The sequence below is a fragment of the Quercus lobata genome, chromosome 2 (genome assembly GCF_001633185.2).
Source record: "Quercus lobata isolate SW786 chromosome 2, ValleyOak3.0 Primary Assembly, whole genome shotgun sequence".
NCBI lineage: Eukaryota > Viridiplantae > Streptophyta > Magnoliopsida > Fagales > Fagaceae > Quercus > Quercus lobata.
The window spans coordinates 28,898,951-28,917,913 of NC_044905.1; the positions used below are offsets into that span (position 1 = coordinate 28,898,951).

Genomic DNA, 18,963 nt, shown 5'->3' on the forward strand with positions numbered 1-18,963 from the left:
GCAAGATTTCCATCCGCACATGTGGAGTTCCCTTTCCCCCAGGAGTCACATTTCTCTAGATTACTCTTCCCGCCCACAAGACCAGAAGCTTGAAGGAAAGCTGATGCAGAAACAGACCCCTGTCCGGTCAAGAGCTGTGCATCAGTCTCACCGGAGATCATACGAACCATCTCATTGTTCAGGTTTTCTTCCTTGGCTGCCATTTTTGTATTCCACCCCGCCCTTAGCCAGTCCCCATATTGATGGCAAGCTGTCTTCCAGTCCCTTGCTGCTGGGCAATGTTTTTTATCATGCCCAAGCTTCCCACAGATGAAGCAAACTGTAGGAAGCCTTTCGTACTTGAATGTGAGCCATAGCCGTTCCTCTTCAGAGCTTACAATATAAGCTCCTCTTCTTAGAGGCTTATCAATTTCCAGCTCCACACGAACTCTCATGAACTTTGCCTGGTCAGATTGCCATGAACGCCTATCAACTTCCAAAAATGTACCTAGCTTGCTACCGATTTCTTTCCCAACGTCCAGTGACATATGCTCAAAGGGGAGACCCCAAATTTGTACCCAAAATGGAGAATGGGTGAAGGAAATGTTTGTGGAAGTCAGTCCCTTTTTCCATCTGCAGAGCAATAGGAGGTTGTTGTCAAAGCACCAAGACCCACACCTCTCAACCCACTCCATCTGGAATTTTGAGCTAAACTTGAATTGGAGTATATTGTTTCCAACTTCCACAATCCTCATATCTGAACCCATTTTCCATGCTGATCTGAGGGTGTTCTTCAAAGCATGTTGGTTCTGTTGTCGATTAGCAAGGAGCCGCCCAAAGAGGCTGAGGGAACATTCTTCCAAAAGGCCCGGGCAGTTTGAGACTGAGATGGGAATAGCTTCTTCTTCTTCTTTTGTGAGTTGTAGGTTCTGTAAACTAGAGAGAATGCTTGGGTCCATGACCAAAATAATTTACTCTTGCCTAAAGAGAACAACTAGAAAACTATACAACCCAAAAAAGAAAGCTTTGGGAAGGAATAGCTCGTATTCAAAGAACGAGAGGAAGAAAGACTCCTACGAGATGTTTTGAAGCTTTAATTTAATTATGATGTTTTGAAGCTTCCTTACTGCCTGAAAAAAAATAATTTCTACTTTTATTTTTGACCATAAAATGAGATCCTTAATAATCTTGATGATATAGACTGTTGTTAAGTTTTTCGCTCGAGAAAGTATTTCTTACATTGGACATATGCAATATGCTTACTACAATATGGACAAATTTTGGTTGGAGATATCTTTTCCAACTCATTATGCGACAAATTATAAAATTAGAAAAATTGTAAGACCACATAAAATGGCACAACTTATATCATAATTGTTCAAGTGGTAGACTGTAAATGATGAAAAAAAAATTGTGGGTTCATGTGAAAGTGACAGATAACCAATTATAGTCTAACACGTAAAATAGTTGTCACAAAAGTTGTGGTAATTTATGTGGTACTAGAATTACTCATAAAATTATTACATGTATTATACTATTATTTAAAAAAGTCATGTGACTAAAACTACATATGAATTGTCTCTTTACTTGACACATAAAATATTGGAGCAAGATAGTTCCAACATGTTTGAAATAAAACTTTTTCCTTATAACATATGAGTTTTACACATATATAACATCAATATGTTGTGGAGTTTTTCTATGAACACAACTAAGTCTCATAATATTTTCACAACAAATTAGGATATTAAATTATCAACCCGCCATACTTAAGAATAATATGAAATAAAAAAAAATATACCCAAAATCATCACAACTCAAAATAAGTGTTTTGAAAATATTGTAAGATTTTATTGTATTTCTAAACTTTCTCTATATTGTAAAAGAAATACTACATATTTTTGATGTACAAGATAACCAGTACCAGTCCATGCTCTCCAATTTGGGAGGACATGCATTTAATTTGTAATAGATAAAATTAAAAAAAAATGGTAATATTTCAAATTTCCGTTTCAAGATGATAGCGACTTAATGAAGTCCCACTTACTTGTAATGAGAAAAAGAACAGGAAAAGCATGATGTAAACCAAACTCACTTTTTTATATATAAAAACAATATAGTTATAAATTGGTTGGTCTCATTTTACCGCCCAAAAAAAAAAAAAAAAGAAGTTAAAATTGGCTGGCCTCAATCATCAATAAAATAAGCAAAATAAGAGATTTGTTTATAGTAGTTTGAAAGTAAAGTACATTTTTTTTAGTATACTCTTCGCAGAAAATAATTGGAGACAGAATAGTGAAGAATTATATTAAAATAAAACAATTTTGCTCTAAATAGAATTATATTCAGATAAATACATATCTTTTTATATTTTGATTTCCAGTTCACTTTTTCTCTGTACATACTTACTTTTTTCACCTTTTCCGTGATAATGTGTTTACACTTAACATTACATCAGAGTCTGATCAGACTGTTTCTCAAAAAAAAAAAAAAAGAGTCTGATCAGACTGAGTTAATTTGTCCTCTAAGTCTCACCGCCCAAGCCTTTTTGTTAATCGAAGTTGCTAACTTGCGCTTAGCCATGTGGCCCGCGAGGACCCGTTGGGGCCGAGCCAGGGTTGGTGGCGCAAGTTAGGAAGAGCCTTTTTGCATTCAATGTATACTTTGTGAGAGAGATTAGTACTCATTATGATTGAAAGAGAGAGATCTGCTAGCATCACTGCATCATATATTTTGGCACTATAAAAAATTTTGGCCACCTTGGACTTGTGAGAGAGCTACTAAAGAGTAAAGACAGAGACATGGGAACTTTTCTGTTTTTTGGGCCATTGATGGTGACCTTCTCGTGTGCTTTTGCTTTTCAAATCTCTCTAGATTAGTATTATTGCCTATTTGTCTATGGTTGAGTGAATTATAATTTTCATACCTTTTATATTCTATGTACATGATAATTATATATATATATATATTTATTTATTTATTGAGAAAAAGATCATTCAAGAAAATTATTAAGGTCAGCATGAACAAAATTATTTATATTTAGCGGCACAGACTTCATTTAGACTAAAAGCAGGAAATATAACAAGGTTTACTCTCTAGATTAAGGCATGAGTAATTACATTACGTTGTCTAATAGAGTGAGAGAAGGAATAGCTTTGTAAAAAGCTTGCATAATGGTGTGTCTTTAATCAAATGATCAAAAGAAGACATGAACATATTATTGCCTCGCAAAGCATTGATAACCATCTCAGAGTCGCCTTCAAAACAAGATTAACTGAATCCCATTTCTTAGACAAACTAGATAGCTCTTCTATTTACTAAGTAATGCCTTATGCCACCCTTAACGAGTTCTTCTTTGTAATTGTCATGTGTGTGTGGAATGGAAAGATTACACTCACTTAGTAATTAGCCAAGCCCTTTAAGAGCCGTGGACCCTAAATTAAACACACAAAAAGAAAAAGAAAAATGAGCTATATAAATAACTATAATTATATGCTACTAGATACAATATTAGCATAAATTTTTAGTTTTTGTAAGAGCACCATTAAGAAGATATAAGATCACACACACACACACACACACACATATATATATATATCTAATATAATGTATAACAAATACTATATGACGAACTGGCGTGACTTAAGAGACTCAATAGCATGCAGAAGTCATTGTTTAAGATGCCAGTGATTAGGTGCTAAGGTTATTTAATAATTTTGTGGTTTTTTCCTAATATTTTTAGGTGGTTGGTGTTTGAAAAGCTTAAATATCATAAAGTGCTTAAGATAAGATTTAATTAATTAGAGATAGGATTTGTGTAAGGACCACGGATGAAAAAGTTAACACTTTTCTACTGCCTTATCAAAGAGAAAATTATAGTATTCAATGCAAAAATTTAAAGTATTTTGTGAAAAATATTACTCCATTGAAGTAGTATCCAAGTATTACTACCATGTTTAAAAATTATTTATACAAATGATTATTTCTCAAATTTTCGGAAAAAACTATAGTATTTATATCATTTCATTGGAGCATGGAAGTTTTGACTACATTTTAGATGGTCCCAAATAGTGGTGAGTAGTGACATAGAGTCAAGTTTTCAGTTAGGTCATCATCACGGGGTTGAACAAACGATGCCAATAGCTAGTTAGGCGATGGAAAAATCACTTAAAATAGGGAAAGTGTTGTTATAGTTGCTAGTATTATTTTATAAATTCATTGCATCATGGGTAGTGTGGGTCATAATTGGGGTGAGGGTATTTTAAGTTTAAAACACATATCACTAGACAAAACCAAAATTGAGGTAAGACAAATTTGCAGGTTTTGCCTCTAAACATATATATATATATTTTTTTTTGGTGTCATTGTTAACTTGGAGCTTCTGATCATTACCTTCTGTATTTGTAACTTCTTCTTATTACATGTTAGCGTAACTTTTTTCTTTGGTAAAATCAAAACTTCAATTGCTTACATTCTAAATAAATTTACCCCTACTAGCATCTTTATTTATTTTTAATACAACCCATTGGATATGTTTTGGTATTGTTATTGTTACTAGCTAGGCACCTCGTCTATACCTTGTCGAAGAGTTATTTTGCCCTATTCTCACCTCGTCCTTACTTTACAAGACTTTGTCCTGTCTCGTGTTACACTTTATTTGGAACATACAATAATACAAACCAAATATTTACCAACTAATTAATTATACTGAAATTTATAAAGCAAATCTTTTAACACTAATACAAACCACAAAAAAAAAAAAAAAAAATCATACCAAAATGTTTAACTAGACAATAATACAAAGTTTCAATATATCCAACATATAATAACACAAGTCAAAGTACTTAACACTAACACAAACCAAAAAATTCATATAAAATTTTTTAACAAAATAATAATACAAAGTATCAATGTATTGAACTTTTCATTAAAAAAGTGTAAAAGAAAAGCTCCTTAACAGTTATAATGGAAATTTTGTAATTATAAAAAGTAAATGGTATTTTAGTAAATATACTTGAGGTGGAACGACCAAAACCTATCTCTATCCTATATTAGTGGTTGGGCTAAAGTTTTTGTCTTGTCCTTATCCCGTCACCACTTCGACAGTAGAAATACCTGAATGGGGTAAGACAAGTAATAGTGATCAAAATATTTCCTTACATTGCTTTGAGGTCGAGGCAAAGATTACACCTCATCCTTAGCTTATAACCTTTTTTAGACCAAAAAACCCGCATGGGTCAATTTAGGTTAAAATTGCCTATTAATTGTTACGCAAAGTTTAGAATTCCCCCAAAAAAAAGGAAGAAAGAAAGCAAGTAAGGTTTGGAATTCCTAGTAGTTTGTTTCATCAAACTCATTTTTTTAGGAAGAGCATTTCCAAGCAAACTAAAGTTCAGATTTTTTTGGCTTAAAAAAATTCTAAGTTTTGTTTTATTGTTATTTTGTTTTTAGCTTTGGTTTTTATCTGCAGAATAAAACTTTTTTTTTTTTTAGAGAGTTTTTTTAGAGAGTTTCAACCTATGGCGTCCGCTCCTGATGATTGCTCTTTATCATCAGACCAAGACACCAATAGTTTTTGGTGTAGGCGGGGATTGAACCTCAGATCTCTTATACAACCATCAGAGACTTTACCAATTGAGCTAATTGGAACCCACATCTGCAGAATAAAACTAAAACAGTAATTAATATTAATACTATTATTAGCAAAATATATCTAAGGCAATTATTCCAATAATGGTCATTATTATGATAGTTATAAACAATAATACCTGAAAATCCTGTTGTCTAAAAGAAAATATTTTACTACAAGAGCCGCCACATTTTGTTTTTATTGGTTAATTAAACTCATAATATACTCAATAATCTACTATATAAATTCTAATGATTCAGAATTCAAATACTACTCTCACATATACACTGCAATCTTTCTACAATAACCATCATTATACAATATAATACAGAATTAATTTCCAAATCAAAAACTATAATCACAGATATTATCTTTGCATTTAACACGATAAATTCTCTCTTTATCACGATATTTTGAAAGTTGGTCACGAGAAATTCAACTAGAATGACCGGTTGTACCCGGTTTGCAAAGAGATATTTAGAATTTGAGACAGTAAAATGCTCTGCAGATCTCACTGTTTGCCCTTCAAGCTCGGAGTGTATCTTTTTTTCGATGAGAAGCTCGGAGTGTATCTGATTTCATTTTCGTCCATAAAAGTCATAAAGACAATACTATAACACATAGTACTACTTTGCTAGTATTAGAGACAGAGAGAGAGAGAGAGACTGAAAGAGAGACAAAACAGAAAACTCAAACAAAAGCTATGTTCTTTCATATGTACCACTACATCCTTTGCTATATATAAATAAACACCAGCTTTTAATCCTCTTACTCACTCTCTCACCGACCATTTTGCTGTTTCTCTCTCTCTCTCTCTCTGAAAAATACTAGTTTTGTTTTATAACTCTTCAGCACTTCACTTTCAGGCTCTTCTAAACGCTTTCTTTGTTTCTGAAAAACACAAAACTGGTGCTGGTTCTTGGCATTTGGTGGCAACTCAGAACTGGGTTTAGCTGGTTTGACTCGGACCCACATGCCTGAGTTCAAGTTATGAGCTTTGGATCGTGAAAGTTTGGATTTTTATTTGTTTCTTGGAGATTTCGTGAAATGGGTTCAGTGGTGAAGCAAACACTCAAGAGTTTGTGTTGCAGTGAAGGGTGGTCTTATGGGATTTTCTGGCGTTTTGTTCAGAATGATTCTTTGTAAGCTAAGCGTTTCTTTCTGTGTTTTATTTATTTATTTTTATTGTACTTTAGTTTCTTACTTCCGTTTTTGGAAGGGAAAAAAAAAAAATATATATATATATATATATATATATATTTCTGACTGTGTTTTAATTCTTTGGTATTATTTTGATGGCAGTCTTGGTATGTTTTTGATCGTTGGTTTATTGTTTCTCTCAGTTTGGTTGATGTTTTTGGCTTCTAGTTTTCCCCTTAATTATTTTTCTTACAATTTTAGTTTATTGATTTTCAAATCCATACTGTTTTGTTTTCTTCTGGAGGGGGTTGTAATTATGCGTATACAAGTGAGTTTTTTGGTTCAGCATTTTAAGAACTAATGCTTGATAATGTGATTAGATTCAGTATATATCTCTTTTTTATATGTATTATAATCCTAATAACAAATGACTGCCTAATTAATTAAAAATTTTCTATATGAGATCAAGCTTGTTTTGATGTTATAAACAATGAATTCTTAGCTTTGGGCTTTTTGATCAGTCTTGAAACTCTTAAAGTGATTAAGGGTTTCATAATTTGAGATTAGCTTGGTTGTCTAATTTGTGCCTTTGATATGTACCAGATTGTTGACTTTTGAAGATGCCTATTATGAAAAGCAAGTTGAGGCAGTGATTGACATGCTTCCCCAGGTCCACATGATGGGTGAAGGGTATGCCTAGCATATTACAGTTTTTTGTTCTGTCACAAATTCTGTTTAAGTTTTAACATTAATGGTATTTTCTCTTTTAGAGTAATTGGCCAAGCTGCTTTCACTGGGAAACATAGATGGATGTTCTCAGATGCTCATGGTGAAAAATGGGATTCCATTGATTCTTTTGAATGTCAAGATATATTCCAGGTATTTCTTCTTTTTCAGTTGTTGACTACTTAATTACATTGTCCATGCAGACGCTTGTTTTCATCTGCTTATGTGAAAATATCCTTTCACTCTGCAGGATGATTCTGGTTTTCGTCGCCAATTTTCCTCTGGAATTAAGGTACTAGTTTCATTCAAGAAGCATTTGTAGTTGTAGTATGAAGCGAATAGTTTGTAAAATATTCTCCTGTCTGTCAATAATCTTTTGGGTAGTTTGTTTTTCATGGCCTTGTGATGCTAACATGGTTATGAAAATTCAATCCAATATGCAGACAATTGCTGTGATCTCTGTGGCACCACAAGGAGTAGTACAGTTTGGATCCACCCAGAAGGTTAGTAGAAGGACAGTGGATGAAATAGTTTTCACCTTCATGCATATATAAACTTGGAAAATGCTATTTTGTGATGTTCAAATGAGTCAAATCACTTATTAGCCATGGGATTTGTGAAATTATTCCCTTGATCATTCGATTTAAATAAATTTCTGAGATTATTTAAAATATTAATAATCTACACAGTTGAAAATTTTTATTAAAAAGTAATTGATCCTGTTACCTGAGAACCATTAGCTAGTGATCTTAAGAGTTAAATTATATTTTATCTTAAAAGCACAAAATTGTAAAGGATAAATCAAGATATATATGGTTTCTTCTAGGGATGACGTTGTATTTTAGTTAATATTTTTTTTGACTAAATTAGGATAAATTATATTGATGTGTAAGTAAATTATTATCATGTACTGAGGCATGTGCGAATACTTATCGACTGTGATGCTATTGCTGTTGCAGGTATCGGAGAGGATGGAATTTTTGGATCAAACAAAAAGATTGTTTCAGGAGATGGAGAACATTGATGAGCTTATCCCATTGGAGAATGCATTCTCCACATTGAACAATGATATTTATGATCTAAATGGGTTATTTGGTACCTTGATTCCATCTGGAAATTCACATAATGGAGATCTCAATGCCATGCTTGGCGATGGCAGTAAGGAGTTAATGGGAGAAGCTTGTTCTGCAACATTTGTGAATGAGTCCTGCCATTCCATATCTGGGATTCATGATGATGAAGGGATGACTCTATTGCTCCGAGATTTGGGTCATCCTAATAATCAATTACCAAAAGTTGGTACAGAAGCTCAAATCTTGCTATCTGATACACTTAATTCTCAGTTCCAGAAAGCGTTTTTACAGGCTACTTCTTCTGTTAGTACAAGGAGTAGTGCAGATTCTATCTTGACTTCATTTGAACCACTGTTGGTGTCTGAAACAAGGATTCAGGATTCTCCAAATATGATTACTTCAAAGGCAAATGCTCTTGAATCTTGCAGAAATACAGCTAGCAACGTTCAGGAAGAGTCAACATTCACCTCAACGTTCAGTGGAGGAGGATTGATTGACCTAGGGAAAACAATTCCAGACAGGTCCAGAAATCTGATGGATGGCCAGCATTTCTGTCCATCAATTCTTGAAACTCAAGGTGAACTTCAAGAAACAGCAACTAGCACGCATAGATTTGCTGAGGAGTTTAAGCCAGATAATTTTATATCCGAAATCTCCAAGTTCTGTCTGTTAGATGATCTTGCTCAATGGTTTTCTCCCTCACCAGAGCATAGGATCAATGAAATGGCATCTGCATCAAGTAATGACCTTCAACAATCAATGGGAGTTACTTCAGCATCATCTTGCCTGATTGGAGATGATGTTTTTAGTGATTTTCCAATCAAACATCCGGGTAATTCTGTACAAAGTTGCATCACTACTACATTAAAAACTGATGGACAAGAAAATTCCACGATCATGCCTGGTGCTGAAAATGATCTTTTTGATGGGTTGGGAATGGATTTTGGATGTGGTCAGTCTATGGAGTGTTGGGAAGATTTTATAATGCCAGTAGTGAGTGCTGCTACTGATACTCGTATGTCAGAATGTGTCTCAGAGTTGGATGTTGGTTCCATGGCTGGTCCTAGGAAGGGGTTATTCTCAGAATTAGGACTCCAAGAACTTCTAGACGGCATAAGTAGTTCTAATTCTTTTACCAAATCTAGTTTTGAGGATCAATTATCCGGTGCTAAAAGAAGCAGAATGGGTACTTCGTCTGTGAATAGTAATCAATTACAGTTGGCAAGTCTTGCTTGCTCTAGTGGAAGCATGAACATAATGCAACCTGTATACAACCTGGAGAAGAAAAACAATGTACCCAAGAAAGAGTTTCTCCCAAAATCACAGGTAGGTTTGTGGATTGATGATAGCTATAGTATCAATGTGGGAAATACTGGTCTGGCACGACCTCAGAAGTCTGAGGAACCTACAAAAGCTTCTAAAAAAAGGGCTAGGCCTGGGGAGAGTACTCGACCAAGGCCCAAAGACAGGCAACAGATCCAAGACCGTATCAAAGAGTTGAGAGGAATCATCCCTCATGGTGGAAAGGTACTTACACATTTTAGTCTATGCTTTAATAGACACATTGGGAACAAAGTGTTCTGAGTATTTAGAAGAAGTTATGTTTTACACCATTAGAGAATTGTACTATTTTTTCTTATAATAGGGACTTTTGGAACCATTTTCCATTTTAAATTTTATGCAATCTTGTGATATTTATATTCCTGCATTTGATGCTGATGATTAATATGGCATAAGATACTTACAAGTTTCATGATGTTACAGTGTAGCATTGATTCTCTGTTGGATCGAACCATCAAATACATGCTTTTCTTGCAAAGCGTGACAAAATATGCAGACAAGCTTAAACAATCTGATGAGCCAAAGGTAACCAGTTCATTTTATATTCTGATTTTCTTGGACAAGATTTAACAAGCTCAGGCTTGAGCCTTGGTGTTTATCATTCACTAATATGCAAACTTTATTGTTTGGATTTTGTAGCTTATAGGCCAAGAGACGGGAGTGGTTCTTAAAGACAACAGCATGGGTGATGGCGGTGGTGGTGTTACATGGGCATTTGAAGTTGGGGGTCAAACAATGGTTTGCCCAATTATAATTGAGGACCATAATCCACCTGGCCAAATGCTTATAGAGGTATAGGAAGGCAAATAAAAAAGCTCATTCAACTCTGCTATCAGCCTTGACAATTTAAAATTTTAAACCCACCTCAATGTATTTTCATTTCTCTCTTGCAGATGCTTTGTGAGGAACAAGGATTCTTTCTTGAAATAGCAGATGTAATCCGGAGCTTTGGGCTGAATATTTTGAAAGGAGTAATGGAAGCTAGAGATAGCAAAATTTGGGCACGCTTTGTTGTTGAGGTAAATTGGATATTAAGAGATTTGAAGTGATAGAAGTAGATTTACTTAGTATTCTCCTAAAAAATCTGGTTTTATCCTCTATTAGTTTCTTATTAGTATATTGTTCTCAAATTGTGTTACAGGCAAACAGTCAAGTAACAAGGATGGATATATTTTGGTCCCTTGTCCATCTTCTAAAGCAAACAACCACTACTGAGAATGATACAACAGATCAACCTGGTGACACCATTAATGGTGGTGTTCCTCAACTGGACAGTTATCAAAAACCAACCTTGCCGCCTCCCATAAGCATGGCTGAGACACTTGGGTGATGATTTGAGTGCATATGTTAAGAGTTTCAGAAATACCTTGAGCATTCACATGCTGACAGCTTGCCATGATGGGTGTTGTGAAAATTAAAGAGCCACAACTGAGCAAGGAAAAAGAGTTACTGGTCCATCCCATTTCCATTATCTTTGAAATGGGAATGTCATGTGCATAGAGTTGATAGACTAGGATATACAACTTTCAAAGAAAAATGCAAGTGTTCTTTTTGCTCTTGATAATGTAGTTCCCAATTAGAGAGCTGTGAGAGTCTGGGAGAAGCAATATCCTCTTACAAATTCGTCACATAATTGTTGAGTTAGGTAGGCTTTCATACGAGAGACCTGAGGGATGATGCATTGTTTTTTTGGGGGGGGAGGTCTTTTGCTTTGGGTTGCTTTAACCATAATCTGTTTATAGTGTGAAGCTGATAAATCAATTAATGATAAGCTAACTACTGATTTGTTTCTAGATCTTTCTGTTGTGGATTTACTAATATAATAGTGAAATTGTTCTCTCTCTCTCTGGTGTTATACGTTTCATATTACTGACTAAATTTGTCTTATTTGTGGGGTTATTTAGTGTTACCTCCAATATTTTTTTTACTGACTAACTTTACTTTCACAAGTTTCTGGCGGAAGTAAAGTTACAACAATGAGAAAGGAGGAACGTTTTCATTAAGAGGTGTTAGTTATGTTACAATTTAAAAGACTCTTAGACCAGAAAGTATTTCCGTTTTACTGACATGTGGGTCTCACATGTTAGTGAGACATGAGTCTCATGAGCCTGTCTCATACAAGATTTTTCCCTAACAACGAAATTATTGATACTTATCTCTTTCACTCTATTATTAGGAGAGGTACAATACCACAAATAATATGAATATTGTAGAATCCTTTTTGGTGCTCTCGTTGATGTGAAAGGCTTAGAGGGATAAGGCTTAAGGCCAATGGCAGGGACAAAAGGTGCAGAAGATTTAGACCAGGTGAAGTTTCATTCTAAACCGCTGATGTGAAAGGCTTGGAGGATAAGGCATAAGGCTAATGGCAGGGACAAAAGATGCATAAGATTAAGACCGCAAGCATCCTAACCAATGTTAGCCCAGGCCCTACAGGCTAAAAGTATCGTCTTCTATGTCAGGTCCATAATATAGAGGACCACATGTGATCTTTACAACTATCATCATTTGGTTTCTATACATGTTTGCCCCGGTCACCCCAAAACTTTTAGGGTACCATGGATATAGTCCCATATTGCATTTTTTTTTTTTTATAAAAAAAAAAAAAAAATTATAAATAGGATATAATCTCAACTTATAAAATCATTTTTTCAATTATAAATAAGATATTATTTCAACCTATGAAATCGATTCCCTAATGAGTGCTTTTTGGGTTCTAGGTCTATTATAAATCACAAAAAAAAAAAAAAAAAGATATTAAGAATATTCATTTTGAGGTGAGTGTCTGTTATGGGTCTCATCAACTTCAATTTCCTGACCATATTTTTTTTTGACCAATTAATGCTCAAGTTGACAAGTTGTGATGGACAACTTTGAAATAATCTAGTAAAAAATGCTACGTTGTTTATAACATCATGATCCTTATTTAAGATCAACTTAAAAAGTATATGATGCACACCAGTCACCACCCATGAAAAAATGGACAGTTTGAACATATATAATTAAGCATCATTGAAAATTTTCCTCCTATCAATTGGGTTGCTCTATAAAAACGATGGAGAGATTAGATTTGTGAAGAGACCACTGGATCTACAAATACGATAGCCCGTTTGCTGTGGAGTTCTTAACGCTATGCATTGTTTAAAGTCTAATGCCTAACTACAAGTCGTTCAAGAACTCATGTTGTTATTCATTCTCTACTGTCTGTCGCATAACTTCAAATTGCGTGTCATTTAGAAACTGTTTTAAGAGTAAGTTTTGTAGCCCGTTGAGTTTGTTATACTTCTATTTCTGTTTCTTGTTAGAGCATTCACATCATGTTCACATTTTCTATTTCAACAAAAATATATTTACATTAATTTCAATATTTATTTTTTTACTCTATTTAAATTTTAGAGTAAATTAATACTTACCCACCAGTAATTTGACCGAAATCTAAGTTGCCTACCTGTGATTTGAAATTTGACACTTTAGCCACATGAGGTTAGCTCAATTAAAATTCCGTAACCCACCTCGGTTAAAAACATGATTAAATATGTCATTTTGCTTCACTTTTATGTCTCTATCCTCAAAAAATAAAAAATAAAAATACAAGATCAAATAAGATAAAAAAGAATCCAATCGGTTTTCAAACCATAGGAAGGCAATTTAAATTTTGGTTAAACTTCAGGTGGGTAAAATGTCAAATTTCAAACCACAACCACAGGTAGACAACTTAAATTTCGGCCAAATCATAGGTGGGTAAGTTGTAATTTGCCTTATTTTCTCTCTCCCATCATTACTCTATTTTTCTACCCTTTTCCAGCCAAAATGACAAAGCCACTGCTGCTTGCACAAACACCCTAAATCGTCACTCATACCATATCACTTGCTTCCATTGGAGGATTCTAGAAGTTACCGTTGCTCACAATTGCCAAACCCATAAGCAAACGAACAACACAAATCAAACCAAACCTCCTAAACATAGGTCAAACCATAAACCAACACAAACTCAAAACAAACACAACCCAACCACTGGCCATTGACCTGGATTTGACCAACACAAACCTAAATCAAACACAACCTAGCCATTGACTCGAATTTGAAAATGGAACTGTGTAAAATTGTGATTTACAACTATATTTTTGTTAGCTTTAATTCCGTGTCAAATTTAATTGTATTTTTGTTCATCATGTCCTTGTATGCTTGAGGGATTTAATATAGGGGTTGAGTGTGAGAGTTTGGTGAAAAATTGTGAAGACAGTGAAGTTTGCGAGTGGACAACTCGCGAAAGGCCACGTGAGAAACATATGCTTGAAAATTGAACAGTCTTATGCCAGGCTGGTTTTCGCGAGTCATTTCACGACTTGGCCAAGTTATGAGTGAGTCGTGAGTGACCCATGAAACTCTCTGCCTGGAACTTTTAAAGAGTGTTCTTCTCATTTCTTTACCAACACTAAATATGCCCACATTGTTAGGATTACTACCCTTAAATCCTATTGTATGATGTTATGTATGACATTATGTATGACTTAATGTTGTAGTTAATAAAGTTATTTTATTATTATCTAAAATAATGGTAACATGAATATTTGGACATTATCATATAGTCCATGCGATGTGTATGTGATTTAGTCACAGAAGATATAAATCACAAGTTCTTTGTAAATTTGGAATTTTAGTTCATAGTCGGTGATGAAATTAGGCATTTCATCTGCGAAAACTATAATATATCAACTAAGATGATTTGTCTTAATCATGGAAGTGGAGACTTCTAGTTGATATGTTTTAAGAGTTAAGATATATTGAACTAGATCGCTATGAGATTTATTATTCTCCTAACGACTATCAAATGAATAATAAATCTCACGACTTTCATTTAGATCAACTCTTACTCCTGAGAGAATAATGAACCTGATTATGAGGTGTAGGTTACTTTGATATATCAGGAGTGAGATCTAAAGTAACGATCAAAATCTCAGTATGTTGGGCAGCCACAATTAGTGTTGATGGAACATATATTCTCAAGATGGAACATATATTCTCAAGATGGAATTCATAATCTCTTAACGGAGATATAAAATATTCCCTTGAGATAAGTTTAATGGGTTTGGTTATTCAGAATGTTAGGCTTAACTACTTTAGTAAGGAATTACTTAAGTATGAAATTGAATTTCATAAATATATGATAAATAACTTAAAAGATTAAATCGGGTACTCAAGAATTAAAATGTAGTAATCTTCAAAGTGGCAGGCAACCTACATGACTTTATATTACTACGAATATTTTATGAAGGAGTTGCATGTATAATAAAGTTTTGGGATATAATTTATTAATAAAGCATACAGTGCAATTATATTTATATAGTGGTATTAAATATAATTAATGGTAACTTTGGACTTGTCAAGAGTTAACAGAAAAGCCCAAGGCCTATTGGAGCTAGAGTCTTATTTGTTTCCTTTTGGTCCTATTCTAAGCCACATACTAAAGCCCAATTAGAATGGTTCAAAAGGCTAGCCTAATTAGATAATCAGTTATAAGAAGAAAAACATACATAACTTTACAAGAGAATGAAATGGTTTGTATGTGAGTGTAAGACACTCTCTTTTTCTCCTTTGAACATACACATATAAAATGATTGAGAGACCACACTTCTTAGGCACAAGTGGAATTGGAGTGAAGATTAAAAGTGTTCCCAAGTACTTCTAATCTTTGGTTTTGAATTTCATCACATCAAGGTACACTCTCTTATTCTTATATTCTAAAATTTACAGAGTACACGTTATCAATTGTGAATAAAGTAGATCTATTAATTTTCCGCTATGTCTGTTTTGTATGCGATACAAACATGTGTTTTTCCAACAATTGGTATCAGAGCAATCTTCAATTTCAAATTTGTATAACATGTTTTGTGAGTTTTGGAATTAGAGATAGTAATTTCACATTGTTAGAAGATTACACATTCAATTTTCTACATGGTTGTTGAAATTACTGCTTTATATAAAAAAAAACTAATATTGATGTTATGAGGTTGTTTAAGTTTGATATTAAGTATGTTAAATTGAACTTTAAGGCTATAGCATCAATGGTATTCAGTTTTGATCTCAAACTCAATCTATTATGTTCATATAATGGTAGTTTGTTCATGAAAAACCGTTGAAAATTATTTGGTGAAAATTTTGGAAAATTCAGTTTCACGAGTTTCGACTGATCAAGAATTCCCTTTGATCGATTGAATGTTCCTTTTTGATCGATCGAACAGGAATCGAGAATCGATCGAGTCAAGAAAATTGTTTATGCTAGATTTATTGAAATTTCGACTGATTGAGAATTCCTTTCGATCAATCGAATTCGCCTTTTCGATCGATTGAAAAAGGAATCGAGAATCGATCGAGCCATCTAGATTGTTTATAAAAATTTTCTTCATGATTTCGATCGATCGACAGTTATGAGTTTTGAATTTTCATTAAGTGCTTTCACATTTAAAAGTGCAAGGTTATGTGTAATGAGATTACACATGTTTTCTAATTTAAAAACCTTTATTTTAAAATATCTAGTGGGAGAGAGATACAAGGGTTGGATCTCACGACCTCCATTGTTGGTTTATAGTACTGTGATTAAGCACCTCGCTTTGGCGTATATGCTTTTCTCCCAACAGAGGGTGTTTAATTCATGGTACTACAGATTAAACTTCTTAATGATGGATGATATGTGTTTTTACATTAAGAACGACCACGCTACCGTGGAGTTACTTAATGACTCACATAGATTTCAGGCAATGGTGTACACTAGACTAAGTTTTAATGTTTACCTCCCTACGAAGCCATGTCATTATTACTTAGAGGCTAAAGGAAATACCACATATTATTAGTGTTTGATAAGAATTATTAGTATTTGATAAGAGTTATCGTGATAGCACTAACAATGAGAATAGTTCTCAATCAGTTATAGTGTTTATAATTTACTTGCTACCAAGGAATTTTAAACATGAGATTGGGTTGTTGTTGCATATTTTATATTATGGGTTTATTAAGGTTCCATACTATATGTTTATATGCTAAATTGATAATGTCCAATTTACTTATTATATTCATGTTTATTGTTTTCAGATTTAATCATGGCATCATTTAGCTCACTTCTTGCTATTCTTAATCAAAATAAATTGACTGGATCCAACTATGTTGACTGGAAAAGAAATTTGGACATTGTTCTTATTGTTGAAGAACATAAGTATGTGCTTAGTCAATTTTGTCCTAACTTTCCATCATTAGATGCTTCTCTTGAGGAAAAACAACGATATGATCGTTGGCAGAAATCTAAGAGATGGCCAAGTGCTATATCCTAGCATCTATAGCATCTATCTTAAATATTCTACAACATCAAATGCAAGATGTAGGACTAGTTTCGGACATAATGTTAAGTCTAAAGGAGATGTTTGGTGAGCAAGGCCGTTCTGCTGGGCAAGAAACTATGAGGCAAATTTATAATACCAAAATGGCTAAAGGTACTTTAGTGAGGGAGCATTGTCTTAGGATGATCTCTAATTTGAATACATTGGAAGTTTTAGGTGCCGATATTGATGGAGAATCCCAAGTGGATATGATACTCTAGTTACTACCAGAATCATTCAAGGAATTCAGACTTAAGTATAATACAAACAAAAAGATTTATTCATTGTTTGAATTAATGAATGAATTGGTAGCGACGAAAGGCATTCTTGATACATCTAGTGTTGATGCTAATATGATTTAAGCTTCTATTTCTCAACCTAAGTTGAAAGGCAAGGGTAAAAAAGAAGAAGAAGAATGACTTCACCAAGCAAGATGGTAAGTAAATTGCCTTAGGAGTTGCCAACAAGGGAAAGAAAAATGAGTACGCCAAGGGAAAGTGTTTCCATTGCGAGAAAGGTCATTGGAAGAGGAATTGTCCAATATTTAGAGCTGCCAAGAATAGGGGTATGAAAAGTTCATTTCTTCTTGAAATATGTTTAGTACAAAATCCCACGGATTCCTGGTGTGTAGATTCAGGTTGTACTAATCATATCTACAATTCTTTGCAGGGGTTCCAAGAGACCAGAAAGCTGAATGAAAGGGAATTGTTTCTTACTTTGGCTGATGGTAGTAGGATTCCAATTGTAGCTGTTGGAGTGTTTAATTTATACTTTTATTCTAGAGTTGTAATATTAGAAGACTGTTTATATGTAACTAATGTTCGTAGGAATTTATTTTTTGCAACTTATTTAGCTAAACATGGATATTGTGTTATCCTGAAAGACAATATTGTAATAAAGAAGGATAAAATGTTTATCTATTCTGGCAATATTGTGGATGATCTTTATATTTTAACTCCTGATAAGCATGAATTATACAATTTTGAATTAGATAATGACTTTCATGTAAAATCATTAAAGAGAAAGTTTCCTTCTACTAATGATGCATATCTTTGGCACTTGCGTTTGGGTCATATTAATCCAAACAGAATTCAAAGACTGATCAAAGATGGACTCTTAGAGCCATTGGACTTTGATGAATTTCCAGTTTGTGAATCTTGTTTGGAGGGTAAAATGACCAAAAGACCTTTTAATGCAAAAGGTAGAAGAGCCTAAGAGTTGCTTGAATTAGTTTATACGGATGTATGTGGTCCTATGTCAACCCAAGCAAAAGTAGGTTATGGGTACTTCATTACTTTTATGGATGATTACTCAAGATATGGTTATGTGTACCTAATGAAACAGAAGTCCGAAACTTTTGAAAAATTCAAAGAGTTTAGGGCTGAAGTTGAGAATCAATTGGATAAATGCATAAAGACCATTCGATCTGAAGGAGGTGGTGAATACTTTCTAAGGGATTTCAAGGATTACTTAACTCAAAATGGGATTGTATCCCAATTAACTGCACTTGGAACTCCCCAACAAAATGGTGTAGCAAAAAGAAAGAATAGGACTCTTTTAGAAATGGTTAGGTCCATGATGAATTACTCAACTTTACCAATTTCTTTTTGGGGGTGTGCCTTAAATATAGCAATACATCTTTTAAATTTAGTTCCATCAAAATCTATTCCCAAAACACCCATGGAATTGTGGAGTGGGCGTAAGC

At 33.8% G+C, this 18,963-nt stretch overlaps 1 protein-coding gene across 1 annotated transcript; it reads left to right on the forward strand.

Annotated features, from left to right (window-relative positions):
* The first annotated feature begins 6,156 nt into the window (after window positions 1-6,156).
* On the forward strand, window positions 6,157-11,681 carry LOC115975217. Its single transcript, XM_031095918.1, has 10 exons — window positions 6,157-6,750; window positions 7,352-7,438; window positions 7,519-7,627; window positions 7,725-7,766; window positions 7,918-7,977; window positions 8,434-10,074; window positions 10,312-10,413; window positions 10,528-10,680; window positions 10,782-10,907; window positions 11,030-11,681. Exons 1-10 carry the CDS (start codon window positions 6,656-6,658, stop codon window positions 11,216-11,218), a joined length of 2,604 nt encoding a protein of 867 aa, XP_030951778.1. The 5' UTR covers window positions 6,157-6,655; the 3' UTR covers window positions 11,219-11,681.
* The last annotated feature ends 7,282 nt before the right edge of the window (window positions 11,682-18,963 follow it).